The 25,786-nt window shown below is 43.7% G+C and overlaps 2 protein-coding genes across 2 annotated transcripts in view; both read left to right on the forward strand.

Moving 5' to 3' along the window:
* Nucleotides 1–16,284, forward strand: part of ALS2 (alsin Rho guanine nucleotide exchange factor ALS2) — a 54,134-nt gene extending 37,850 nt beyond the window's left edge. The window contains exons 20-34 of the mRNA XM_054722886.1: nt 431–529; nt 1,007–1,171; nt 2,595–2,706; nt 2,910–2,987; nt 4,112–4,245; nt 5,187–5,354; nt 7,173–7,290; nt 7,437–7,594; nt 9,346–9,468; nt 9,931–10,107; nt 11,081–11,126; nt 11,333–11,394; nt 11,928–12,077; nt 12,312–12,408; nt 14,978–16,284. Coding sequence (XP_054578861.1) covers nt 431–529; nt 1,007–1,171; nt 2,595–2,706; nt 2,910–2,987; nt 4,112–4,245; nt 5,187–5,354; nt 7,173–7,290; nt 7,437–7,594; nt 9,346–9,468; nt 9,931–10,107; nt 11,081–11,126; nt 11,333–11,394; nt 11,928–12,077; nt 12,312–12,408; nt 14,978–15,016 — 1,726 coding nt within the window. The 3' untranslated portion in view covers nt 15,017–16,284. The remainder of the gene's footprint in view (nt 1–430; nt 530–1,006; nt 1,172–2,594; nt 2,707–2,909; nt 2,988–4,111; nt 4,246–5,186; nt 5,355–7,172; nt 7,291–7,436; nt 7,595–9,345; nt 9,469–9,930; nt 10,108–11,080; nt 11,127–11,332; nt 11,395–11,927; nt 12,078–12,311; nt 12,409–14,977) is intronic.
* Nucleotides 16,285–19,981: 3,697 nt separating this feature from the next.
* MPP4 (MAGUK p55 scaffold protein 4) overlaps nt 19,982–25,786 on the forward strand; it is a 31,236-nt gene continuing 25,431 nt past the window's right edge. Inside the window, exons 1-2 of the mRNA XM_054722988.1 lie at nt 19,982–20,060; nt 25,410–25,531. Of these exons, the coding sequence (XP_054578963.1) occupies nt 19,982–20,060; nt 25,410–25,531 (201 nt within the window). The remainder of the gene's footprint in view (nt 20,061–25,409; nt 25,532–25,786) is intronic.

The following is a 25,786-nucleotide window of genomic DNA, read 5'->3' on the forward strand; positions in this document are numbered from 1 at the left end:
ATTTTGTGTGTGTGCGATAATATAAATTTTTGTGATGTCTTTTAATTTCCTATTTGCTAGAACTTTAGGATGAGAAGAGAGTTTAGATAACCTGATTTACCCCCCTTATTATACAAGTGAGGGATCTGGGTACCAGGACTTACCCAGGATGATGTGGCTACTAAGTGGCAGTGATAGACCTAGGACACAGGTTTTCTCTTTTGCCTTGGACCTGGGATAAAACATTTAATCTCTCTGCATAGTGGGGTTGATATCTCACTCCTTTGATATTTGCCCAGCAGCTTAGGTAATAGATACAGCGTAAACCAAGACTCCGTATACCCCTTTCTTCCTATTGGTAAATCTCTCCTCGTTAAAATGTTTACAAGTGTCTACATGCAAAAGGTGACTATGTCATACATGTATCTTCTCTTTTTCATTCTCCTGGCAGGTATGGAGAATACAGAATCCCAAACAAAGCACTGAGCAAAGAAGACCATTATGTAGGCCATTGGAAAGAAGGAAAGATGTGTGGTCAGGGAGTCTATAGGTAATAACGTTGGAAAGGTTGTAGGACTGGTGTTGCTTTTTCAAAGAATCATATAAATTTAAATGTTTGTATAGCCAAAATTTCAAGGAGCAAATTTTCTTTGCTCTTATGTCTGAAACTGTGTGAAGTCTTTTTTTAAAAGTTCTATCACAAGATGAAAATACTAGGTTTTTATTTAGTTCGTAACAAAACTGTACAAACTATAAACCCTAACTTTCTCATAGGCTCTCCTAAATGTCTTGCCTATAAATTTATGTTTATTATATGACTGAATATGGATGAATCTATCATTCTTTCAGAGATCACTCATTTCATTTTCCTATTGGAAATGAGATTTGATTGGTGAAAAATAATCATATAACTAAATCATTATAATTACCAGTAAGACATTAATATACTTTTAAGTTTCCTAACTTCGCAAAAATAAGCATCAAAATTAAATGTGATGTGATGTTTATCCATCCCTTTTAACCACAGCTATGCCTCTGGTGAAGTGTTTGAAGGTTGTTTTCAAGATAACATGCGTCATGGTCATGGTCTCCTACGAAGTGGAAAATTGACTTCCTCTTCTCCCAGCATGTTCATTGGCCAGTGGGTAATGGATAAGAAATCAGGATATGGTGTCTTTGATGATATCACAAGGTACAGTATTCTGCTTCTAATCTCAAAGTATTTCTCCAAAAACAGTGATGATTTTATGAAGGCTGAGTGTCTTAATTCGACAGTGTTGAGAAAAATTTTAATAAGAAGACTTGTCAGACATCATTTTATTCATTTATTTGTGAACCAAACTATAGGTTACTTCTTTATATTGTCGGGATCATTCAGAATTAACATTGGTACCATTTTTCTTAAAGCTTCACACCTAAAAAGTTTTTAGTGTCTCAAAGAGGCTACCAAATCATTAACTATTATGCAAAGAAAAACCTTGAAATTAGTAGATGAGAGGGGTAAAAAGTTAGAAGGGGACCTGTGGAAATTCCATTTGCAGTCCTAGCATGGTATTTAAATACCTCTTGCTCAGGTCTTCCTCTCAGGTCAGATACAGGAATGAGGTATACAACTGCTTTTTCAAAAATCATGTGAATGTAAATGTTTGTGTAGCCAAAATTTTCAGTGAGTAAAGTTTCTTTGCTCTTATGTCTAAAACTGTGTAACGTCTTTTTTTATGCCACAACCCAGATATCAAGCTTAGTTAAATTCATGTAAACCTTGGGGAGGTGCGGAGTTCTTTTGACCCTATATTTGACTTGGCCTGATTTGTCTTTGGACTTAATTATGTACTCTTTTTCCTTCATGTTGTTGTCATAATGTGAAATTTTTAAAAAATTTGCTGTTGCCCTGGCCAGTTGCTCAGTGGTTAGAGCGTCGGCCTGTGACCATTAGGTTGCAGGTTCAATTCCCAGTAAAGGGCATAAGCCTGGGTTGTGGGTTTGATTCCCAACCCCAGTCAGGGCCTGTGTGAGAGGCAACTGATTAATGTGCCTCTCTCACATCAATGTTTCTCTCTCTTTCTCCCCCACCCTCTCCTTTCCTTCCATGCTCTAAAAAAATCAGTGGGAAAAATAGCCTTGGATGAGGATTAGCAAAAAAAAGTTTGCTGTTATTACTAAAATCCATGCTTATTTAACAGTATTTTGTAGTTATTTTGTCTTTTTAGTGGAGATTAGTAAGATTTCTCTTGTATGATAAACCTCATTTCTTTTTTCTCTTTTTTTGGTTACTAAACTTTTGGGTAATAAAAAACTTCCTAGGTTTTGAGTTTGCCTATCACATTTTGAATAGTTATATATTTTAAAGTTATTGTGGATGTACATGGAGTAGAAGCAGATCTATGTCGGGTAGACTATAATATTTAATCCCTGGGAGAACATTGCTCTGAGGACGATGCCTTTTGCTGTCGCATGGTCTTATGTTTGAGGCAATTGGATTAACCACTTGAACTAGAAAAATTGAACACATACCAACCTAGGATGATGCTTGGTATCTTTCATGTGATGATTGTTTTTTCCCCACCTCATCTTTATCATCATTGATTTTTCATTTCTTTTCTCTTTCTATGAAGGGGGGAAAAGTATATGGGAATGTGGCAAGATGATGTTTGTCAAGGGAATGGTGTGGTAGTTACCCAGTTTGGATTATACTATGAAGGCAACTTTCACCTTAATAAAATGATGGTGAGTGGAACATTTACACATAGTTACTATTGATTTTTTTAAAACTCCTATGTCATTAACTTTTAAAATTATTTATTAATGTTCTACCTTCTTAGTTTTTCTTGTCTTTAAAAGTATGTAAGACTTTAGGGAATATGACTGCGTGTACTCCCAAGTTATCTGCATTTTATGTATTGTGATTTTTGTTTTGTTTCTTCACCTAGGGAAATGGGGTTTTGCTTTCTGAAGATGATACGATCTATGAGGGAGAATTTTCGGATGACTGGACTCTTAGTGGAAAGGTTGGAAACTAACTTTCTTCTTTCTCTCTCTAATACAGTGCTACTCATTTTCCTTGATTTTAAAAAAAGGCTAACTTCATAAAATTCACTTGTTTCAATGATTTTTAGTAAGAGTTGTACAACCATCACTGCAATCCAATTTTGGAGCATTATCATCACCATCTCCTGCCCATCTGAAATCAGCCCTCATTTCTAACCCAGTCCCAGAGAACCTCTGGTGGACTTGATTACTCTCTAAGTTTGCCTGTATATAAATGGAATCATACAGCTCGTGGTCTCTTCTGTGTGGGTTCTTATTAGCACAGTGTTTTTGAGGTCTTCCATCAAACATTGATGTAAGAAAGGCACATTAATCAGTTGCCTCCCACACGTACCCCGACTGGGGTTGGAGATCCAACCCGCAAACCAGGCACACACAGTACTTCATTCCTTTTTATTGCTGAATAGTATTCCAAAAACACATTTTGTTTATCTCTTCCTTCACCAGTTAATGGGCATTCTATTATTTCCAATTTTAGTGTATACATATGTTTTTATTTCTCTTGGGTAGATGCCTATGAGTGTAATTGCTGAGTTGTATGGAAAATTGATGATTAACATATTATGAAATTGCCAAATTGTTTTCCCAAGTGGCTACAGCATTTTGTATTCCCCCCATCATTGTATGAGGGTTCTAATTTCTCCATGTCTTTGCTAATATTTTTTAGTTTCTGCTTTTTCTTCCTTTTTTGCTATTCTAGTGGATATGAAGTGTTATCTTGTAATTTTAATTTGCATTTCCCTTAAGATTAATGATGTTATATGTCATTAGAGCATATTTTCACATGCTATAAATTTGTCTCTGGGCAGTGTTTTGGCAGCGCCCCATGCATTTGTGTAAATTGTGGTTTCTTTTCATTCAGCTCAAAATATTTTACCAATTTTTTTCTGTGTTTTTTTTTTTTTACAGGGTTTATTTTCACATACTCTTTCTGCACATGCATATACACACAATTAAAAAAAAGAATTGGGGGTTGGTAAAGAATAAGTTAAAAAGAAAAATGTTAACCATTTGGTGCTGTTTTTTCTCTTTTTAAAATTGAAAATACTTTTTCTAATTCCACATTTTCTCTAACTTTACCTAGGGAACACTGACTATGCCAAATGGAGATTACATTGAAGGTTATTTTAGTGGAGAATGGGGATCTGGCATAAAAATCACTGGAACCTACTTTAAGCCTAGTCTGTATGAGAGTGATAAAGACAAACCCAAAGTTTTGTGAGTAATTAATGTTAATTCTGCATTAATTATTGAATGTTTTGAGTTGTCTTGCTTTTATCAAAGCTGGTTAATATTTTAAATGCAGAACAAGTTTTTGAAGGTTTCTTTTTCTTTCTTTCTTTTTTTTTTTTAACAAAGTATAACCTTGAATTGTCAGCTGACACTACTGTGGATAGCTAAATCTAAAGTCTTGGTTTAGATTAAAGCCTTAGAGCACAGATGTTTAAAATAAAAGTTCTGTATGTGGGAATAATACTACTGTTAATGGTGCAGGTATCCAAGTTGATTAAAAGAGAGCATTCTTAATGGAACCCTTACACAATTTGATTTGAAAAATAAAGATCAGGCATGTGTTCATATAACAAGTGGAATAGTATACTCTGCAAGAGTATACTATTAGTTTACTAATAGTTTACTCATGGAAAAGAAAGTTAAAATCTAAGTCTCTAAGTTATATTATGTTCTCCCAACAAGTTTTTGGCATATGTATATTTTCCTTTATTGATTCCAGCTTTAGCTTTGTTTTTTGGTAGCATCTTAGATTCTTTGTTCTGATGGGAGCTTGATACCATGTTTATTCTTAGAGTATTATTAGAACCCAGTATTCAATGCATTTCACAATTCCTATCATGAGTTGAGCAAAGCACAGAAAGTCCTTGTTTTAACAGGAATCAACTTTACAAAATCAACTCTGTGTAAATGGAGAAAGCAAAGGAATCCCTTCTGTGTGCTTTGTACTTAACAATTCATAGACGTTAGTGTATGAATAGTAGTTAAAAACCATCCCTTCATAATTTTTATTCAGTGTTTTTAAAATCGAACCACCATCAAATTCAGGCAGTTTTGTCACAGAAGCACTCCCAGTTGTTTATTAGTTTCTTTTTAGGATTTTTGCACAAAAAAGGTGATTAATAAAAGCGTGGTATGACTTTTTATAGCAGGAAACTAGGAAATCTGGCCGTACCAGCTGATGAGAAGTGGAAAGCAGTGTTTGACGAATGTTGGCGTCAGCTGGGCTGTGAAAGTCCAGGCCAAGGGGAAGTTTGGAAAGCATGGGACAACATTGCTGTGGCCCTCACTGCCAACCGGCGCCAACACAGAGACAGGTGGGTGAATGCCCGCCCAGCACAGAGCAGAGCATGGGAGGAAGATGAAACTCAAAAACCAACGAGTAGTCAAGGCTTGCCACACTTAAAAAAATATAATTTAATTTAAAAGTCAGTGGTATACTTATGTTTCTGGTAAGAGTGATAAAACACCACCCCTCTCCCCCATGCCCATTCTCTTCTACTGAACTCAGCTATAAACCCACACCGAATATATGGATAGCTATTTGAATACTGAAAAGTAAATGTCAGCTAGTGTACTGGGGAAGAACATCTGAATTCAAAGGGCCGTTGAACCAGTCATGAGTTAACTAGGTTTTTAAACTGAAATATCCCTCAGCCTGAACGCAGTGGAACCTGGAACCTGGAAGCAGGTACTATGTTCCTGTAGATGGACAGAGATCCAGAAAAATCCCTCTGCTTTGGCTCAAGATGCAAAAAAGACTCCTAAAGCTCAGATAGAGTGGGGGAGATACACTGGGCCTTCTTTCTCTCCTCTATTTCCTCATGCTCTAGCCTCCACTACTTCCGTGGCAGGGGCAATGCCAGCTGCTTGAGAAGCCATGACGGGAAGCTTTCAAGAGCTAAAAATCTTGAGGAAATTCTTTTTTTAAAAAAAAAAAATGCATTTTTTATAGATTTCAGCGAGGAAGGGAGAGGGAGAGAGAGATAGAAACATCAATGATGAGAGAGAATCATTAATCAGCTGCCTCCTGCATGCCCCACACTAAGGATTGAGCCCTGACCTGGAATCGAACCATGACCTCTTGGTTCATAGGTTGACACTCAACCACTGAGCCACACCAGCCGGGCTGTTTTTCTACTTTTTCTTATCCTTTTCTCCTGCTTTCCTTTTCCCCATCTGCCCTTTTTCATATCCTTATTTTTTAACTTAGTAACTTCCACAAGCATTGCTGAGCATTTAAGTTTGGGTCTTTCTTTTCTGTATTTGGGATAAATGGCAATTGATTATAGTGTTTCATTCATGAAGTTCATGATTTTTACCCTCTACTCCATCAGTGGAAGAAATAGAAACTCCCAGAATTGACTAAAACCGGGCTTGCCCTTGTGTGTGCTGCAGATGGTCAGCCTTCACTGACAGAGCCTGTTACTGTAGACATTGATACTTTAGGCCTCCAGTTAACCCTAATGAACTGTTGTTGAATGTTCCCAAGGAGTGAGAATGAACTTTTATATAAAACCATATCTTATTTGTATCTCTAACATAGTGTAAAAATAATGATTGTGTATTGTTTCTAATTTCTGATTGGTTATAATCTAATGATAGAGCGCCATTACCAAACATTTCTGCCGATTATAAGTAGTGTGTTTTGTCTTAGCCTCTTCGTCCAAAGCTTCCCTTTACCCGTTAATGTGCTTACCTCACCACCTGCTGTAGCATCCTCATTATCTTCTTACTCCTTGAGCTCATTTTATTTCTTCCGTTGCCCTCTGATTTGATTTCTTTTTTCCTTCGCTATTCCTTTCCCTTTTATTCCATTTTTCTCTCATTACTGACAAATCTATCACCAGTTTTCTCTTCAGGCTGACATAGTATCTTCCGACACCATGGTTTATAGTGGAGTAAAATCTTCTTTAATGTATTGTTGTTATGAAGTAACCTTAAATGCTGCTTTGAATGACTGTTACATAAACTTAATAGCAGGTCAGTAGCCATATATGTGCTCATTTGGGGCAAACGCTGTTCTAGATCCTCCATTTTATCCTTTCGTTGTCAACTGTGTTTTATGTGCACATTACAATCATCTTGCTTTCTTGATGTGAAATTCATAAGAGGCTTTCTTTTCCCTTTTATAGTCCAGAGATACTAAGTCGTTCACAGACTCAGACACTAGAGAGTTTGGAATTCATTCCTCAGCATGTTGGTGCCTTCTCAGTGGAGAAATATGATGACATCAAGAAATATTTAATAAAGGTAAAACTAGAGTCAAAATTACTCTGGGCTAGTGGATCAATGATGCAAAACTACAACATATCATCCAAGTCTACTCACTGCTCATTTTTGTCATATTCCTGGTTTTGCTTCTATGTATTTCTTTTGTTAATTCTCTCCCTGCTCAGGCCTGTGACACTCCTCTGCACCCCCTGGGCAGGCTCATGGAGACCCTGGTTGCTGTGTATAGAATGACATACGTGGGTGTGGGAGCAAACCGCCGGTTACTGCAGGAGGCTGTGAAGGAGATTAAGTCCTACCTTAAGCGGATTTTCCAACTGGTGAGGTAAGAGATCTTTCCATGAAAAGGTGGCAAGTTGTGGAATACTAGTTTCTACTAATGTTTGGGTATCTTTGCTCTGAATCTAGAGATTATAACTTGGTGAAGAAACATAAATGTTTTTCTTTATCATAGAAACTATTCATCAAGAAAATGGTTTTGTGCCAGAGATCCTTAAATAGATTGAATCATGAAAGTACATTTTTATTTTATGTTTATGCTATAAATATAAAAAAGAAGAACCTTAGCCATTGTGAATTAATTTCCTTTATGTCTTTCTTACTCATTAAGTATAATAGAAGGCTAAAATAGTGTTATTTAACTGTAATTTTGGTATGAAATAGAGCAGTCTTATTTGGATTTCATCTCTAGGTACCATCACAGAGAGGAGAAAGTCTAACGTGAAGTTTTGTCCCTGAGTATTTATGTCCTGCTCCTTGACAACAGTATCATCTTTGTTCATTTACTCAACAAATATTACCGAGTGCATCTCTGTGTTAGCCACCATTCTAGCTCCTGGGGGAATTTATCAGAATAAAACAACACACACAAAACTTTTTGAAATCTGTATTGTCCTGGAGCTTACATTGTAGTGGGAACAGAGTAGACAAAATACACAATATGAATATGATAGGGAAAGAGGATGGGGCTGGGGTAAGATGCTGCTGTTTAACAGAAGGTCAAGGAGGCCTGACTAATAAGGTCATATCTGAATAGAGACTCTGAAAGAGGTTAGAAAGTGGGCAAGTAAGCATTTTTTGAAAGTTTTAAAGCAGTAAGCAAATCTGGAACTAGTGAAATCCAAGGTCATTTACTAGGTGTAAGCCAACAAAATATTATGTTGAAATAATTATGCAAAAGTTTATCATTTTGTCCCAGAAAACTTTCTTAAATATATGTGGAAATATTTCAGCTTTTAGGGGCATTGTGATCTAAAAGACCACTGGGTTGTGAGTATTTCCGCTCTGGCATTAGCAAGGGTATAATGAAGATAAGTTTCCTGACCTTCGTTAGCTTTACCAACTATAAAATTAGGGGGGTAAGTCTACAAAAATAGAGAAGATTGCAGACTGTCTTTAAACAGCAAGGGTCACAGTTAAAGTCTGTAAAAATAAAGAGGACAATAAACTTGTCCCTGGTAAAAACCTACCATTTGAGATTGGAGATAAAATGTAGGGCAAATTCAGAGCCTAGAAGAAAATCCTCAACAATTTGGCAGTTTAATCACTTAAAGATTTTTTTCAGCAACTGGGCTTTTTATATAAACACTGAAAAATTTTACTTGAAACCTATATAATTTTATTAACCATTGCCACCCCAATAAATTCAATGAAAACGTTTTTTAAAATTTTACAATAATTGGGTTTTAGTTTTTTTCTTAACGGACATTTAGTTTCTACTGATACTTATTTATACTCTGAGAATAATGGTCTCTGCTCGAAGAGTTTATACAGATTGACCTCAGATGGGATTTTCCAGTAAAAGAAACATAAAGATCAGAATTCTTCATTCTTAAATAACTAGATAGAAAAAAGCCATAGCACATGAAGATTTTTAGTGGTATTATTCATTAGCAGCACTCTTAATTTTATTCTGTGAGAAGCATCAGTTAAGAAACTCAGACAACTAAAATATCTAGTTGATATAAAGTTTGATTTCATAGGTCCCTAAGTAGATTAAATAATGGGAATGTGTTTTTACTCTTTCCTCCTCTCTGGAGGTGTAATTCCATAATTACATGTTTTATTACTCCTTAGGTTTTTATTTCCCGAACTTCCTGAAGAGGGCAGCACAATTCCTCTCTCCGCTCCTCTGCCCACAGAAAGGAAATCCTTCTGCACTGGGAAGTCAGATTCCAGATCCGAATCCCCAGAGCCGGGGTAAATGGAGGTGGTGGAGATGGTGAAGAAAGGGGGTGGCGGCCAAATGACCCCAGAAAAGCTGTTTTCTCTCGATCTCAGCTTCCTTATTTCTAAAGTGATGTGGTTGGACAGGTGATCTCTGAGGTTCATTTAGCTCTCAAGTTCATGCAAGTACAGCCGCAAATGACTGGGCACCAAGGCTGCGGAGGAAAGCCACCTCATGCTGATCTAGAATAACCACCGAGAAATCATCTCACAATGGAAACCAAGTGGGTTTCCAGTTAGGTTTTGAGTTATGAAAAGAGTTCACAGTTGGTCCAAGACAGACTCGGGGGCTAAGCTCCTCATGTGAACTCCATATGTAAAAGTAGAGTAATATTGTAACTACTTTACTCAAAATTTCCCACCTCTACTTTCAACTTGGATTCTGCACTGAGTTTTAATGTGAATGATTCTCCCTCTCCCTCCACCGTTTTGTAGTTACGTGGTAACCAGTTCTGGGTTGCTGCTGCCCGTGCTCCTGCCTCGGCTCTACCCGCCACTGTTCATGCTCTATGCCCTGGAGAACGACCGGGAGGAGGACATTTACTGGGAGTGTGTCCTGCGACTAAACAAGCAGCCAGACGTTGCCCTGCTGGGCTTCCTGGGGGTGCAGAGGTACGTACAGCAGTTATGAGTGGAATCAGGTGGTTTCAATTTAAAATGTAAATAGCATTATCAGGAATTGAGTACTTTGATATCTAATTATGTATACAATTTGCAGTTTATTCACTTATTTGCATATCTGTCTTATTTCACAAAATAGTGATATTTAACAATCTTTATTTTTGAAGATGAGTATGGACCCAATTATTCTTTAGAAAGTATTTTTTATTTGTGTGTGTTCATGCTATATATATATGCACATACGATAACACATACGATAACTCAAATTATATGTATATAATTTGATTATATATATATGCATATGCATATATATATACATATATATATAATCAAATTATATACATATAATTTAAGTTATCGTACCTGATACTTTGCAGTTTTTAAAGCAAAATATATATACATTCATATTTTCAAAGAAAGCTAATTGTATTCAGTATTGGGCATGCTCCCTTCCCTTCTTGTTCCTCCTTCCCCATACATAATTTCTAATTTAAAAGTTTTAGAAGTGCTCTTTTTTTGAAAGGCATTGTTTCTTGTTATTCTAGGAGGATACTAAGTGATTATGCTTTCTTGTGCTGTAATAAGGCTGATCACCCCAATGCCCAATAATTATATATTTGTGCTATCAAAAAAGGGAATAAACCTGAATTGGAAAGTAAATCTTTTTAGTGGGGAATAATTTAATAGTAAAGATGAGATCAATAAAACTGAGTGAAGGAAAGATTTTGGCCATTATTAGGTCATATTCGTAATGTATAGGGATTTTGGAGTATAGAATAACAGATCCATAAAGGACATGATAGACCTTAAATTACTTCTGGAATGTTTATTAAAACTTGACCTGTCTGTGGTGCAGTTATTTTAAATGGGGACAGGAAAGCCAATATAGCCATCACCTGTTTTTATGGGGGTTAATTTACTATAAGTAACAACTTGCATTGACAAAGTATGGATTCCATTGCAGGAAATTTTGGCCAGTGACCTTGTCAATCCTTGGAGAGACTAAAAAGGTATAGTAGATTTTAGTTTCCTTAGCAACTATGCTTTTCTTTGGAAGGGGGGATTTGAGATACTAGAAATTTCCATCTTACTTCGGTAGAATAGTACCCAAGCATGAGTTACTCACCAAAGACCCACACTCTGCCATCGGTATTGTTTTATTATTACAGGAAAAGATAGCTTTTCTCATTGAGCTTCATAAATACTCTTTTTGCAGGTTTTGCCAACCACAAAAGATGCTTGTTTTGCCTCAGCCGTAGAATGTCTACAGCAGATCAGGTAATCTCTTATTTGTTGGAAAAAACACATATATCAAAGTAGTGGTAAGTCTATTAAGATATTAATGAGATCTTATTTTTACTTAAGCTCTAAGCGCTCCTCCCCTACTAGATGTTGTCAAACTCATCTGGAGCCTGGAGATAGGAAAGGCTCTTTTGAGACATTGTGTGTTACCTTTCACGCTACAAAGCCCTTGTATTGTCAAAAGTGGAGCGCCTACCCAGAAACTTACTATATAATCACATCTTTAGCCAAATGGAAATTAACTAAACTTCCTCAGAGAAGAGCATACAATGGGAAAATAAGATCCACTTGGTGAAAGGAGATGACATGTGACTTAGTGAATTCTTCCAGGTGAATCGTAGATAGTTGGAAGCTTCTTTCCCCAGAGAACCATCGGGTTACAGAGGTCACCCCTTCCAGCGACTCATTATGCCTGGTGTACCCCAGGAGGGAATACTCTTAAAAAAGCAATAACAAATGGCTATTAAGAAAATTACTAGGGATCTTTTTGTCTTTTTCCCCCACAACAGCACAACATTTACCCCATCAGACAAACTGAAGGTCATCCAGCAGACTTTTGAGGAGATCTCTCAGGGTGTCCTGGCATCTCTGCAGGAGGACTTCTTGTGGTCCATGGACGACCTGTTTCCTGTTTTCTTATATGTGGTGCTACGGGCCAGGTGACCAGTCTTTCTGACTTTAATGTTAGTGACCACTTATTTTAACATGTGTGCCTTTTGCTTTTTCTGAACTGATGACAGGAATATGCTCCCCCCCACTAAAAAAATTCTATTTCTATTAAACCATTCCACTATGTCAATACCTCGTTGTTGAGCTTTCTTTCTTCCCCCCCTCAAATAGATTCAGGAGGAAGATGTACACATAAATGATTCAGTATCTTTTCTCATTGGCAGGATTAGGAATTTAGGCTCTGAGGTACATCTCATTGAGGATCTAATGGACCCATATCTTCAGCATGGGGAACAGGGCATAATGTTCACCACCCTGAAGGTAAGTATAGGTGTTATTTAACATTACCTTAAAATCTACCCTTCAGTTACCATAGTATAGATCTGTCATTAGCCAGTTGTCTTCTTTAAATAAGTTTAATGCAAACGCCTTTAGAGAACATATCCTATATAATAAAAGCCTAATATCGACCGAACAGTGAAACAACTGGTTGCTATGATGCGCACTGACCACCAGGGAGCAGACATTCAACACAGGAGCTGCCTCCTGGTGTTCAGTGCACTCCCACAGGGGGAGTGCCGCTCAGCCAGAAGCTGGACTTCCAGCTAGCGAGCGCAGCAGTGGTGGCGGGAGCCTCTCCCACCTCCGCTGCAGGCAAATCAGTAAGGAGTGAGGGGTCCTGGACTGCGAGAGGGCGCAGGCCAGGCGGAAGGACACCCCCCACACACACACACTACCACCACCAGTGCACAAATCTCGTGCACGGGGCCTCTAGTTGTTAATATTTTAAAATATGATATATTAAGGAAATTGACCAATCAGTCAATTATCTTCTAAAATATTAACCTTTTGCACTCGGATGTCGAGTGTGACTCCACACAGTTAGCATTAGAATAAAGGAATCGAGAAAAAAGCAAGCAAGTGCAAAGGGTTAAAGCAAATTATTCACCACCCAATCTCCCTAGAAATTGATAATTCAAAGTTTTATAAATGCTTATAAGTGTAGAGCATCTATATAAATATAATTTTAGAGAAGAAACAGGATTCGTTGTGTCCAAAAAGTATCCGAGCTACTTAGTGGAACTAAGGTAAAACACAGGAGGCAGTATGTAGAGAATGAATATGAATTGCATCTTCTTTCCCCCCATGAATTACTGTAGCCAGTAGGTACAAATGAGGTTCTCTGATCTGGGTTCTCCAGGGATTATTCTAAGTTATTTTGCTTCCCCCCACCTCAAGTTTTCTTGGACTATGGTAGAATCATTCTGAAGTTTATTGGAAGAACAACAGAAAGAAAATGACAAAAATACTTCTGAAAAAAGAGAGGGAGAATAGACCCACTCTGCCAGTTAGTAAAATGTTACAGAATTACAATAATTAAGATAGTATATCACTGTTACAGGAATAGACAACTAAGTGGAAGGGATAGCTCCCATGTAGACATTGTAATGAAAACTTCACATATAAAAATGGAAACATCAGACACAAAAATGGAAACAAGAAGTTTTACTTAGTAAATGGTAAAGTAGTGGGATAACTCACTAAGAATTTTGGAAGGAGAGTGGAATCAGGTGGGATCACCAATATTGCAAATTACAGATGCTTTAGTGTTAAAGATAGAAAAGGGGAGAAAGAAGGAAAGGCAGACATTAAAATGAGGGGAAAAACTAGAATTTAATGTCAGATTTCTGCCTTGGGTTAATTTATTAACTTTCCAACTGAAATACCATTTTTATTAAATAAACTGGAAAAGGGTGGTGGGAACTGGGGAAAATACCACCAATGACTTAGTTATTAACTACTTATGTTATTGAAAAGCATCTCTAAACATATCACCAAGGAAGAAACTGAATTATTACACTTACATGTAGGAAAATGCTCAACCTTACTGAATATTGTAGTACCACAGATTTAAACACGGTGTCATTTTGTGTCTGCTAAATTAGCAAAAAGGTTTTAAAATGTATCTACTGCTGATGGGGTTATGGTGAAATCAGTGTTATTCCCAATATTGCTGATAATGGATTAAATAATAGTCACCCTTTTGGAAAACAGCTGTTATTAACATTGATGTCAACAACATCAAAAATGTTTGTGGAGTTTGAGTAGTCCTACTCCTGGAGATTTATAATTAAAGAATGGGAAACATTATATATTATTTGGATGAGGTGTTGTTTGTAGTGTGAGTAACTCCCAGGCCAGGATACTTTCAGAATCACCAAGGGATGCTTTTTAAAAATGTTCCTAGAGCCAGAACCGGTTTGGCTCAGTGGATAGGGTGTCAGTCTGCGGACTGAGGGGTCCCGGGTTTGATTCCTGTCAAGGGCATGTACATTGGTTGCAGGCACATCCCCGGTAGGGGGTGTGCAGGAGGCAGCTGGTCGATGTTTCTCTCTCATCGATGTTTCTAGCTCTCTATCCCACTCCCTTCCTCTCTGTAAAAAATCAATAAAATATATTTTTTTAAATGTTCCTAGAAATTCTGACTCAGTAGGTGTGGAATGATGCTTAATCTGCATGTTTACCAAACATGATTCTGATTATGGTTATTTGTGTATCTTATAATGAGCAGCATACTCTAAATGTCCAATTAATAGTGCCTTAGCAAATTATAGTATTACTTAGTGAAGAATATTATACAGCTTGTAAAAAGTTTTTTGTTTTGTTTTTTAATTAGAGGAAAATGCACAAAATTGTATTTCTCTTAATTATAGCTAGGCAATATAGACATTGGATCGGAGACTGGAAGAGAACAGGGAAAATTAAAGCAACTGATTTTATTGGGCCATCAGAATGAATAAGGGATTTCCTTTCTTCAGTCCCATGTGCATTGCTATGTTTATGTAATTTCTTTCAAAGTAAATTTGAAATTGTTTTGATTTTTTTTCAGGCATGTTACTACCAGATCCAGCGTGAGAAGCTTAACTAGGTTGCGTAACAGCTAACAACTGGATTATCTCTACAGAGTGTTAAAGCACCATCTGGCACCTTCCTGTAGTGGCAAAAAAGAATGGTCTTGAAGTTAGGATGTTGTGTTCTTTTGGTTATTTCTGAGCCTTACTAATGATCAGAGCTCTGAGCCCGGAGGAAAAGACTGTACAGTTTAAAGGGGAGTCCGGAAAGGAGGTAGAATTCAGATTGGACCAGTCCCTGGTCTATGTTGAGTTCCCCAACTCTCATCTACTACTGTTTGAAAAAAGAGGACATCCCTCCATCCCTTCCTCAGCGAAGGCTATGCTGCTCCACGTCAGGAAGGTTCTCAGTGGAGCTTCCTACGTTAAGGAAGTTGATGGGTATTTTTGAGTTTCTGGTTTGCCTGCAGTTACCCCAGACCCTTTTGCAAGGAGCAGATTGTTCTCGAAACGACGGTAACCACACTATGCCTTCCTGAGTTCCTTGCAATCCTGGGTGCATCCTGCTGCTTTGCTGAGACAGGGGAAGAGGAACTTTTAAACTGCAGTTTTAACTTTTTCTAAGCTTTTCCACCAGGGTATTCATCATGGGAGAGAGGTTCAATATAATGACCAACAGATTCCAACCCCAAGCAAGGATCGTGTCCACATAGGAGTATTCTGCCTCCTGAGTGAAAGAACATAGGAGTTTTGTCCCTGGTTTCCCTACAGTGAGTGCTACAGAGTGAATACACTGGACTCCAACACTGACTCTGAGCTGCTGCGGACCCTCCCCTGTCCACAGGCAAAGGCTGTGCCTGAGGCTGGGAGGGAGGCGAAGACTTGCATGCAGGCTGCAGTGGAGCAAAGACTGGGAGACAGGGAAGCGGAGCCCTGCATCCGGCCCTGACCTGGTGCTGTGCTTCCCTGCGCCTCGCATGGGACTCACGGGAAGAAAAAGGAAACGCGCTCGGCTTTTCCCATCTCACAAGTGTTGTGACACCTCAGCGTCGTCGTGTTCTGCTTTTTTTTTTTTTTTTTTATGTTGTAAGTGGTGGTTTATACTGTACAAGTAACACTAGTAGCTGTTTGGATAACATAGGTGCTCTTCCTCATCTCATCTGCACACGTGGGGGGCGTACGGAGTGTCCTCCTGATTTATGTTAAACATCAGCAGATGCTAACTTAAACAGGATCATGGTTTCTGCTCTACTTTATAATCAAGACGAGTGTTTATTAAAATATTGTTTTGGAATGTTGGCTGTAATGTAACAGCAATTTTCATAATAAAAGACATTCATCTTTACGAGGTTGTTTTGATTGCAAAGGAAACGACACAGGGCAGCCTGCGGTTTCAAAAGGAGCCCGGCTTCGTGTTTTGGTGCCCACATCGTCGTCTGTGCCGCAGAGCTTCCTCCAGGGTCCTAGACATCTCTCTCTTTAAAATAAACTTAATTATAATTATAACACCTCTGGTGGCAAAGGACAAATTATTAACCTTCTGATCCTATTAACCCGAGGACAAGGGTCTTAAAAGAAGTCTGTTATTTCTTTGAATAAAAGGCATATTTCGATAGTTACTGGGTTTTTATGTTTGTTTTGTTTTTTCATTTTTGTTTTGTGGGGTTTTTTTTTCTCTCTCTTCCTTAAACAGATTCAGGGAAGGGAGGAGTGAGGATTTAAAATCCTGGTTAGAAATATTAGGCCTTAGCCAATCATCTCCTTGTTGTAATGCCTTCTCAAGAGGCCTGGTGCTTTCTGCCCGCGTGGGCCTGCTCGCTGCTGAGGGACGGCACTGGAAGATCCGTGTATGTTAAACACTTTTCATTTCCATTAGGGAATGCTTTGACTTGTAAGTAAACATCGAAATCCACATTTGACTTGTAAAGGCAATTGTACTGCATGCCTTTGACCCCCTAGGAGATAGAGACTGGGATAACTGTGGAAATGGACAGAGAAAAACTTAAGACCCACTGAGAAGTTCTAAAATGCTGGTAGGCCATCTCAGTTCTTCAAAACACAAAAAACATGTTACAATTCATCCTTTTATTGGAGTCATGAATGAAACTACCCTGTTACTTTAGTTTCTTCTTACTGTACTTACACTTTTCAAATAGCATATTAAAACCATAAAATTTCAATTCTCTTGGGGGAAAACCCCTAAATCTCCAGGCCAATGTCTGTAGCAATTTGCAAGGACCTCACCCTGATGAATGCTCAGCAGCCTGGGAGGCAGGGGTTCACCCCACTGATCCCCGTTTTGCAGACAAGGAGTGGCTGTGATTCACTTCCTATTAGAGCTGAGCCTCGAACCTAGAACTTCCCAGTGCTCTTTCCTCCTCCAGCTGCAGAGATGTCATTTCATACAGGTCATGCATTAAAAGTTCAAAAGTGAGAAGTGAGTTGGAGATAAAAACTTTTTTTTTTATCCTCACCTGAGGATGTTTTTCCATTGATTTTTAGAGAGAGTGGAAGAGAGGGAAAGACAGAAATAACGATTGAGAAACACATCGATTGGTCACCTCCTGCATGCTCCCTGACCAGGGCCCGGGCCAGGGAGGAGCTTGCAGCCGAGGTATGTTCCCCTGACGGGAATCAAACCCAGGACCCTTTGGTCTGCAAGCCGACGCTCTATCCACACTGAGGAGTGTGAAAATAAGAACTTTTAATAAAACTAAGTGCTTTTCATCAAACATTCACAAATGTATCCCATTCCCAGCTTGGATTTTCCTCTACGGTGGAGAGCAGGGGAAAGCCATATGTTGATTTAGGACAGTGATGGGCAACCTTTTGAGCTTGGTATGTCAAACTTCGCCAAAAAAACTGAGCATAACTTGGGTAGTGTGTCACTTTGAGGAAAAAACATTATTTCGCAAATGTTTCATCCTCAAGAGCAGCAAATGTTTCATCCTCGGCATGCAGCCGCCTCAGAATTGAACCTGGGACCTTTCAGTGCTGACACGCGTGTCATAGGTTCGCCATCACTGATTTAGGATAAAGGGGCTGATAAACCTCTTATAATCGCTATTTGGTCTTGACCCTTTGCCTTGCTGTCAGCAGTACCCTTTCTCCTGTTTTGTTTTGTTTTGTTTTCTGTGATGCCTACTTTCCAAGCTCTCCCCCCTCCCTGCAATATGAAATGATCAGACAAAGAAGTAGCTCCAATCTGAGACACAGGATGGGCGAACCACTAAGTTCAGAGCAGTGGCTTGGGAGGGGGCCTTCCAGAAGGAACTGCTGTTGTCTTCCATCGTTTTCTCATAGGCTTACTCTCCGGTATCCCCACAGTTTTCCCTTCCACTAGAATAAAATGCTATCTTCTGTTGCGGGTTGTCTGTTATCCTGAAATACTCAACACAAGTATTAATCTTTAACCATTAACAATGTGCTGGCAATTGGAGAGAGAGAATACTAAAGGAAGGCTAAAAATGAAAGAAATTACTAGACTCTTCAGTGTAAGGATTACTTAAGAGTTGTGACAGGGGAGGCTTGGGGGTCATTGAATGGTTAGGCGTCTGTGGATTAAATCAAAGAGGATGTGCAGAGATTTAATCTGGAGCAGCGAGGTGACTGGCAGCTGATAGCAGCTAATTTCCCGCTGAAGCTTTTCTCTCCATACCAGCAACATTACGTGTTTGCAGCCTCGCAGGTAAGAGACCCTGCCGAGTGGTCCTCAATGCCGGGGATCCACCTGTCTGCCCTTCTGTCCGCTTTCAATGGCTAAAGGTACAGGTCTGGGCTTTCTGGTCTAAGTGGTTTGGTTGCATTTAGTAGGATTCCAGAAAATCCGGTGTGTATTAAAGCTGTGCAAAAGTACTCTGTATTTGTATGTAAAGAAAAGTTGAAAAATTCCCTTGTGGCAATTATTGACTTGGTATAAAATAGGCCTTAAATAAATGCTTGTCTATTGATTACAAAAGGAAAAAAAAAAAAGGAAAGTTGAGTTCTAGGCTCAGATAGTTCTAGAGGTTTTCTTCCAGCCACATGCAAGTGCAGTGGGCATTTGAGGGTTACCCAGGGCATGGCGTGATTCTTCACTGTCAAGGGAGGGCAACTTCTGGGAAACTTCCTCCAAGAGCCGTGGGCACGTTCCCCTGCCCTCATTTCCTCGTGCCCCTCCCCCTGGCCTGCCGGCTGAACTAGACGTGATGGGTGGCGCCCAGCCGCCACCTGGAGCAGGAGGGTGAGGAGCACACCGCCTCCGGGGTGGTGGAGGGCTGAGTGGAGAGAACCCACTCGGAGAACTCCGTGGAGCAAGGCCGCCCAACCAGCCCGGGGTGGTCTCCGCCTCTGGCCGTTGACGGGAGCGAGATCTAAACTGTTCAGCCACTATTGTTTTGGGTTTCTGTTTCTTGAAATTAAACCCACCTAAAGCAGCCCAGCCGGTATAGCTCAGTGACTGAGCGTCCACCCATGACCCGGGAGGTCCCGGGTTCGATTCTGGTGAGGACACATGCCTGGGTTGTGGGCTGAATCCCCAGTAGGGGGCATGCAGGAGGCAGCCGATCCATGATTCTCTCTCATCATGGATGTTTCTATCTCTCCCTCTCCCTTCCTCTCTCTGAAATCAATAAAAAGATATTTTAAAAAATAAAGGAAGAAATAAACCTGCCCAAAGCAATATAGAAAGTAAGCTCTAAGAGCGTGGCTCGGCAGTAACACACGACGCTGGTACAATGAGAGGGAACGGGGCTCCTGAGTCAGGCCAGGGAAGCTTCTAGGCTCTGAGTGATGGTAAAATCAACTAGGCAAAGGAGAGCGAGTGTTTTATGAAACAGCAGTTTTCTCTCTCGCACAACCAGCGGTGGTCAGCGAGTAAGGACCACAGTGCAAGAATGTCTTGTTTGAGGAGGATCCCAGTGTGCCTGGCTCGCCCAGTAAGTGCGTTGAAAAGACACTTCAGGGCGCCAAGAGCTGCGTGGCCAGCGTGGTTGAGTGAGTGGTGTGCTGTCTGTGGATCTGCTCCCCAGGCCTGGATTCTTCCTGGGAGCTCAGGCGGGAGGATGATACGCTCAGACAAAGGCGCAGACGTGCCTGGCAAGGAGGACCCGAAGCGCTCTACGCCGTCCAATCCCGAGAATGGTATGTGGCTCCGGGATCCTTTTTCTAAACTAGGAAGGTCTGATACCATCACTCTGGATAGGTGATCAAATACATGGGTAAAATTCTGATAGATTTACTGCGATTCCTATAAGGATCCTGTACACTTTTGAGTGTCCTACCACATGTATTGGTTATAAGTCTAAATAATTTTCAAGGCAGGGAGGAAAAGATATGGACCCAAAGTCTTACTTAAAATTAGAGCTTCATAACTTGTTCGCATTCAAAATGTCACTGCATCAAATAGAATTTCTATGAAAATACTTCTAAAAAACCAAGCATTCACAAAAATCTGCCCAGTCCCTTTAATCAGTGGAATCCTGAGAGGTATATTAAAAACTTATTGGGAGTTAGAGTTTTTCAATAACACTTTCAATAAGCATTTTCAGAAAGGGCAAAGACAAATGACTCGAGGAGAAACCAAGATGGCGGCATAGGTTAAACACCTAACCTGCAGCCGGGCACAACAATTTCAAAAATACAACTAGAGGTCAGAACGGACATCGTCCAGAACCACAGGAGAGCTGGCGGACTGAAATGCCCACAGCTGGGGGGAAGGAGAAGGCCACGGGGACAGTCGGGGAAGCCGTAAAAGCCTGAGGTATGGAGAAACGGGCGGAGACACGAGCACACGCGCCTGCGGGGAGGATGGAACCGGAGAGGAGGGGGCGGCTGATGACCTGGCCGGAGTTCACTGGCAGGAAGGAGATAAAGGCTCCGGAGTGCGCTGAGCACCGGCTCCGATTGCACTGAACCCCATTCCGGGCGAAACCCTGGGAAACTCACTCACTTTCGCAACTCCGCCGCCCCCACAAGCTGCCCGGCCCGGGACGCTGGGGACGCCGCCGCAGCGGCGGCGCCCGGAGCCCGGCGGCCTCCCAGCACCCGTCCCCGCCGCGCAGCCCCCGCGCACCTGGTGCCGCGGGCCGCGTGCCCCGCACACCAGACGGAGGCCCGGGCACCCTCTACGTGCACCTCCCGGCGGCGCTAGACTTCAGTAGAGTTGACTTAATTCAAGGGATTAAGAAGTATAAATTGGGGGGGACGCCGCGGCGGCGACGTCCGGAACACGGCGATGGCGGTGCCTGGAGCTCGGCGGCCGCCCAGCGCCCGTCCCAGCCACGCGGCCCTCACGCGCCTGGTTCCGCAGGACACGCGTACCGCGCACCGGACGGAGGCCCGGGCGCCCTTTCCGTGCACCTCCCGGCGGCGCTAGACTTCAGTAGAGTTGACTGAAATGAAGGGATTAAGAAGCACAAATTGAGAAGTTTGAAAAAGATGGCGGCGGAGGTTAAAGGCTGTTCTGTTGCCTCGCACCCAGCGAAATCGGAGGGGATGAGGTGTGGAGGTGCGTGGGTCTGGCTGGTGGCGGGGGAAAGGGGCTTTTGTTCCAAACCTAAGGGAGATTAGCTCTCCATCACCCTGAAACCCATCTTCTGGCGAACCCCGGGAGACCCAGATGCCTGCGGGGAGAGGCGGGACTCTTGCAGAGGTGCGCCCAGCAATCAGTGTTTGCTGCGCTGGAGTGCGGAACGAGGGGACTTAGATACATGGAAGGCAGAAGGACCAGACTCACAGCCATCGAGGCTCGCCACACCATGGCCTGTTGGCGCCCTGAGACCCCGCCCCGCCCTGGGACCCGCCCTGCACGTCTTGAAGACCTGCCCCGCAAGGCTTGCAGGCACACCTGCGCCCCAAGCAACGGCTTATGCATGTGGGTGGACTGCCCTCTGGCAGCGGACCAGATGATCTGCTGTTCTAGTCGGACTGCTCCAGGGCCACTCAGACAGGAGGAAGAAACTACAGTTTTTGCTGTAATCCTTGCTGAGTGCCTAAGGCAGTAGCTGATCTACACCCCATTGGAGACCCAGAAATGAGGGCATCTAGTGGTCTGTGGGAGATGACACCAGATTTCAACCACGTGCATAAGGGACACATTCAACGGGAATATTCAGTGAGCGCCAAAGCTTTGCTGCACCAAGACCCGGCCCATAAACGTATCTCCTGCACAGCAACTCTTCCTTTATAGACAAAGAGAGCCCCCCCAGTGACACCAACACCAATCAAGACTTAACTATACAAAGGAGGACCAAGATGGAGGCATAGGGCGGAAGCCTGATTGTTGCCTACCACAACAACTTTGAGACTACAACAAGAGAGCAGAGCAGACACCATCCAAGACCACCATAGGGCTGGCTGAGTAGATGCTCTACAACTAGAATAAAAGAGGGGTATGTGGGATGATGCTGATGCCGGTGACCCAAAGACCACACTTCAAGAACTACAGCTCAGGCGACACAAAAGAACTATGGCTCAGGCGATACAACAGCGGCCTGGAACGTGCTCGGCGCAGTTCCCCCGGCGGTCTCCGGCTGAGGGGACGGCTCCACTGGCAGCCAAGCACGGACAGACGAGCCCCTATGAGACATGGGGTGGGAGACTCCGCGCTTGCTGACCTCTGAGTCCGTCAAGAATCTCAACGCCCCGGAAGCGGCCAGGTGCGCATGCTCGGCGACCGGCCACCGATGCAGACCCAAGGGCCGACACAGCGACGCCAGACTGGCCCACCGCCATGCACCGGGTGCACCGGAGCTTCGCCGAGCCGCCGCCCGACGAGTTCTGCAGCAGCCATACTGGAGCTCCGGAAGGATGGCCAGGGGAATTGCTGAGGGGGGATTGACCGGCAGGAATTGGGATCGGGAAGACGGGGCCCCACTGAGACCCGGGTGCGGGCGGGGTTGCGCGCCTCTGGGCTTGGGTGTGGTCACACGCCTCTGGGTATAAGTGAGGCCTCACGTCCCTGGGTCTAGATGAGGCCACATGCCCCTGGGTCCAGGTGAGGCCGGACTCCGGGTCCGGGTGAGGCCAAGTGCCCCTGGACCCGGATGACGCTGGATCCCGTGCCCGGGCGAGGCCAAGCGCCCCTGGGTCTGGGAGAGCCCACACACCCCTGGGTCCAGGCAGACCATGTGTCCCTGGATCCGGGTGAGGCCTCGTGCACCTAGGCCCGGGTGAGCCCAAGTGGCCCTGGGTCTGGGAGAGGCCAAGCGTCCCTGGGTCCGGGTGAGACCATGTGTCCCTGGATCCGGGTGAGGCCTCGTGCACATAGGCCCGGGTGAGCCCAGGTGGCCCTGGGTCTGGGGGAGGCCAAGCGTCCCTGGGTCCGGGTGAGACCATGTGTCCCTGGATCAGGGTGGGGCCTCGTGCACCTGGGCCCGGGTGAGCCCAAGTGGCCCTGGGTCTGGGAGAGGACAAGCGTCCCTGGGTCCGGGTGAGACCATGTGTCCCTGGATCCGGGTGAGGCCTCGTGCACCTAGGCCCGGGTGAGCCCAGGTGGCCCTGGGTCGGGGAGAGGCCAAGCGTCCCTGGGTCCGGGTGAGACCATGTGTCCCTGGATCCGGGTGAGGCCTCGTGCACCTAGGCCCGGGTGAGCCCAAATGGCCCTGGGTCTGGGAGAGGCCAAGCGTCCCTGGGTCCGGGTGAGACCATGTGTCCCTGGATCCGGGTGAGGCCTCGTGCACCTAGGCCCGGGTGAGCCCAAGTGGCCCTGGGTCGGGGAGAGGCCAAGCGTCCCTGGGTCCGGGTGAGACCATGTGTCCCTGGATCCGGGTGAGGCCTCGTGCACCTAGGCCCGGGTGAGCCCAAGTGGCCCTGGGTCGGGGAGAGGCCAAGCGTCCCTGGGTCCGGGTGAGACCATGTGTCCCTGGATCCGGGTGAGGCCTCGTGCACCTAGGCCCGGGTGAGCCCAAGTGGCCCTGGGTCTGGGAGAGGCCAAGCGTCCCTGGTTCCGGGTGAGACCATATGTCCCTGGATCCGGGTGAGGCCTCGTGCGCCTAGGCCCGGGTGAGCCCAAGTGGCCCTGGGTCTGGGGGAGGCCAAGCATCCCTGGGTCCAGGTGAGACCATGTGTCCCAGGATCCGGGTGAGGCCTCGTGCACCTAGGCCCGGGTGAGCCCAAGTGGCCCTGGGTCTGGGAGAGGCCAAGCGTCCCTGGGTCCGGGTGAGACCATGCGTCCCTGGATCCGGATGAGGCTCGTGCACCTAGGCCCAGGTGAGCCCAAGTGGCCCTGGGTATGGGAGTGGCCAAACGTTCCTGGGTCTGGGTGAGACCATGTGTCCCTGGATCCAGGTGAGGCCTTGTGCAACTAAGCCCGGGTGAGGCCACGTGCCCCTGGGTCTGGGAGAGGCCAAGCGTCCCTGGGTACGGGTGAAGCCAGATCCTGGGTCCGGGTGAGGCCGTGCGCCCCTGGATCCATCCGGGTGAGGCTGGGTCCCAGGCCCGGGTGAGACCACGCGCCCCTTGGGTATGGGTGAGGCCACGTGCCCCTTAGTCCAGGTGACGCCGTGCCCCTGGGTTCGGCCGAGACCACACCAGAGGGAGTCGGACCTCCATTACCACCATTTGTCCACCATCCAGAGCTGAGGGGTCAGTGCTGACATGTACACATAAGGAACTACTGGACATCGAAATTGGGCCTCAAAAGAACTGTTGGTCCAGGGGGAAGCTCGCTACAGATTGATTCATTTGCCTGTCAGCATAAATATTATTGCTCGTCTCACATTCAGTTCTTATTAGTATATATCTAGTGACATTTGATCTCATTCATCTAGAGGAAATGATGAACAACATAGACTGAGGAACAAGAACAGAACCAGAATCAAGGAGGCATCGATCGGACTATCGGGCCTCAGAGGGAGGATAGGGGAGGGTAGGGAGAGGGTGGGGGGAGGGGGAGAGTTCAACCAAAGGACCTGTATGCATGCATATAAGCCTATCCAACGGTTAAGTTCAACAGGGGATTGGGGCATGCGTGGGGAGAGGGGTGGGATGGGAATGGGGGGATGAGGACAAATATGTGACACGTTAATCAATAAAGAAATTAAAAAAAAAAAAAAAAAAAAAAAAAAAAAAGACAAATGACTCTATGTTTGAATTAGGGAAGGAGGACCCAGAAAACAACTAGATAATTTGGAATAAGCCAAAGGCTGGTAAGATTGGATAGAATAAAAACAATATCGCTCTCACCACATCTTCCACCTGTGTACTATGAGCTCTTATTTCATCAGGCGTTAGCAGCAACCCTATGGGAGAGCTAGCATGTTCTCTTCTTGCCACAGGCACCTGGGTTCCAGGTAGTTGGGTGACTTTCTGAGCAAGTGACAGAATAGGGCCTGAAGGCAGATCTTCTGGCCTTAAACCCAGTGTCATCGCCACCCCTCAGTGCCATCTGACCCCTGTGGCACGTCTCAGCTGGCTTGTCCCTCACGTGCACACTGCCTTTCTTGCCTCCTCCACCTGCCTGCCACCCTGACTGCCCTCTGCCTTTCCCAGGTCTCTCCCAAATCCTGAGGCTTGTGCTGCAGGAGCTGAATCTGTTCTACAGCCGAGACGTGAGCGGACTGTGTCTCCTGTACGACCTCCTCCACTCCCCGTGGCTGCAGGCTCTGCTCAAGGTGCGCCCGGACGCTCAGAAGCCCTGGCCCATCCTGGGGGCAGACACCGCCTACCCAGCAGGGCCACTTGTCCCTGGCAGGAAATCCCAACTGGGAAAATGTTCTTTTTTAAATTTGTTAAGTGTATTTTTATTGATTTCAGAGAGGGAGGGAGAGAAACATCCATGATGAGAGAGAATCATTGATCGGCTGCCTCCTGCCCGCCCCACACTGGCGATGTGCCCTGACCGGGAATCGAACCGTGACCTCCTGGTT

The sequence above is a fragment of the Eptesicus fuscus genome, chromosome 11 (genome assembly GCF_027574615.1).
Source record: "Eptesicus fuscus isolate TK198812 chromosome 11, DD_ASM_mEF_20220401, whole genome shotgun sequence".
Classification (NCBI taxonomy): domain Eukaryota; kingdom Metazoa; phylum Chordata; class Mammalia; order Chiroptera; family Vespertilionidae; genus Eptesicus; species Eptesicus fuscus.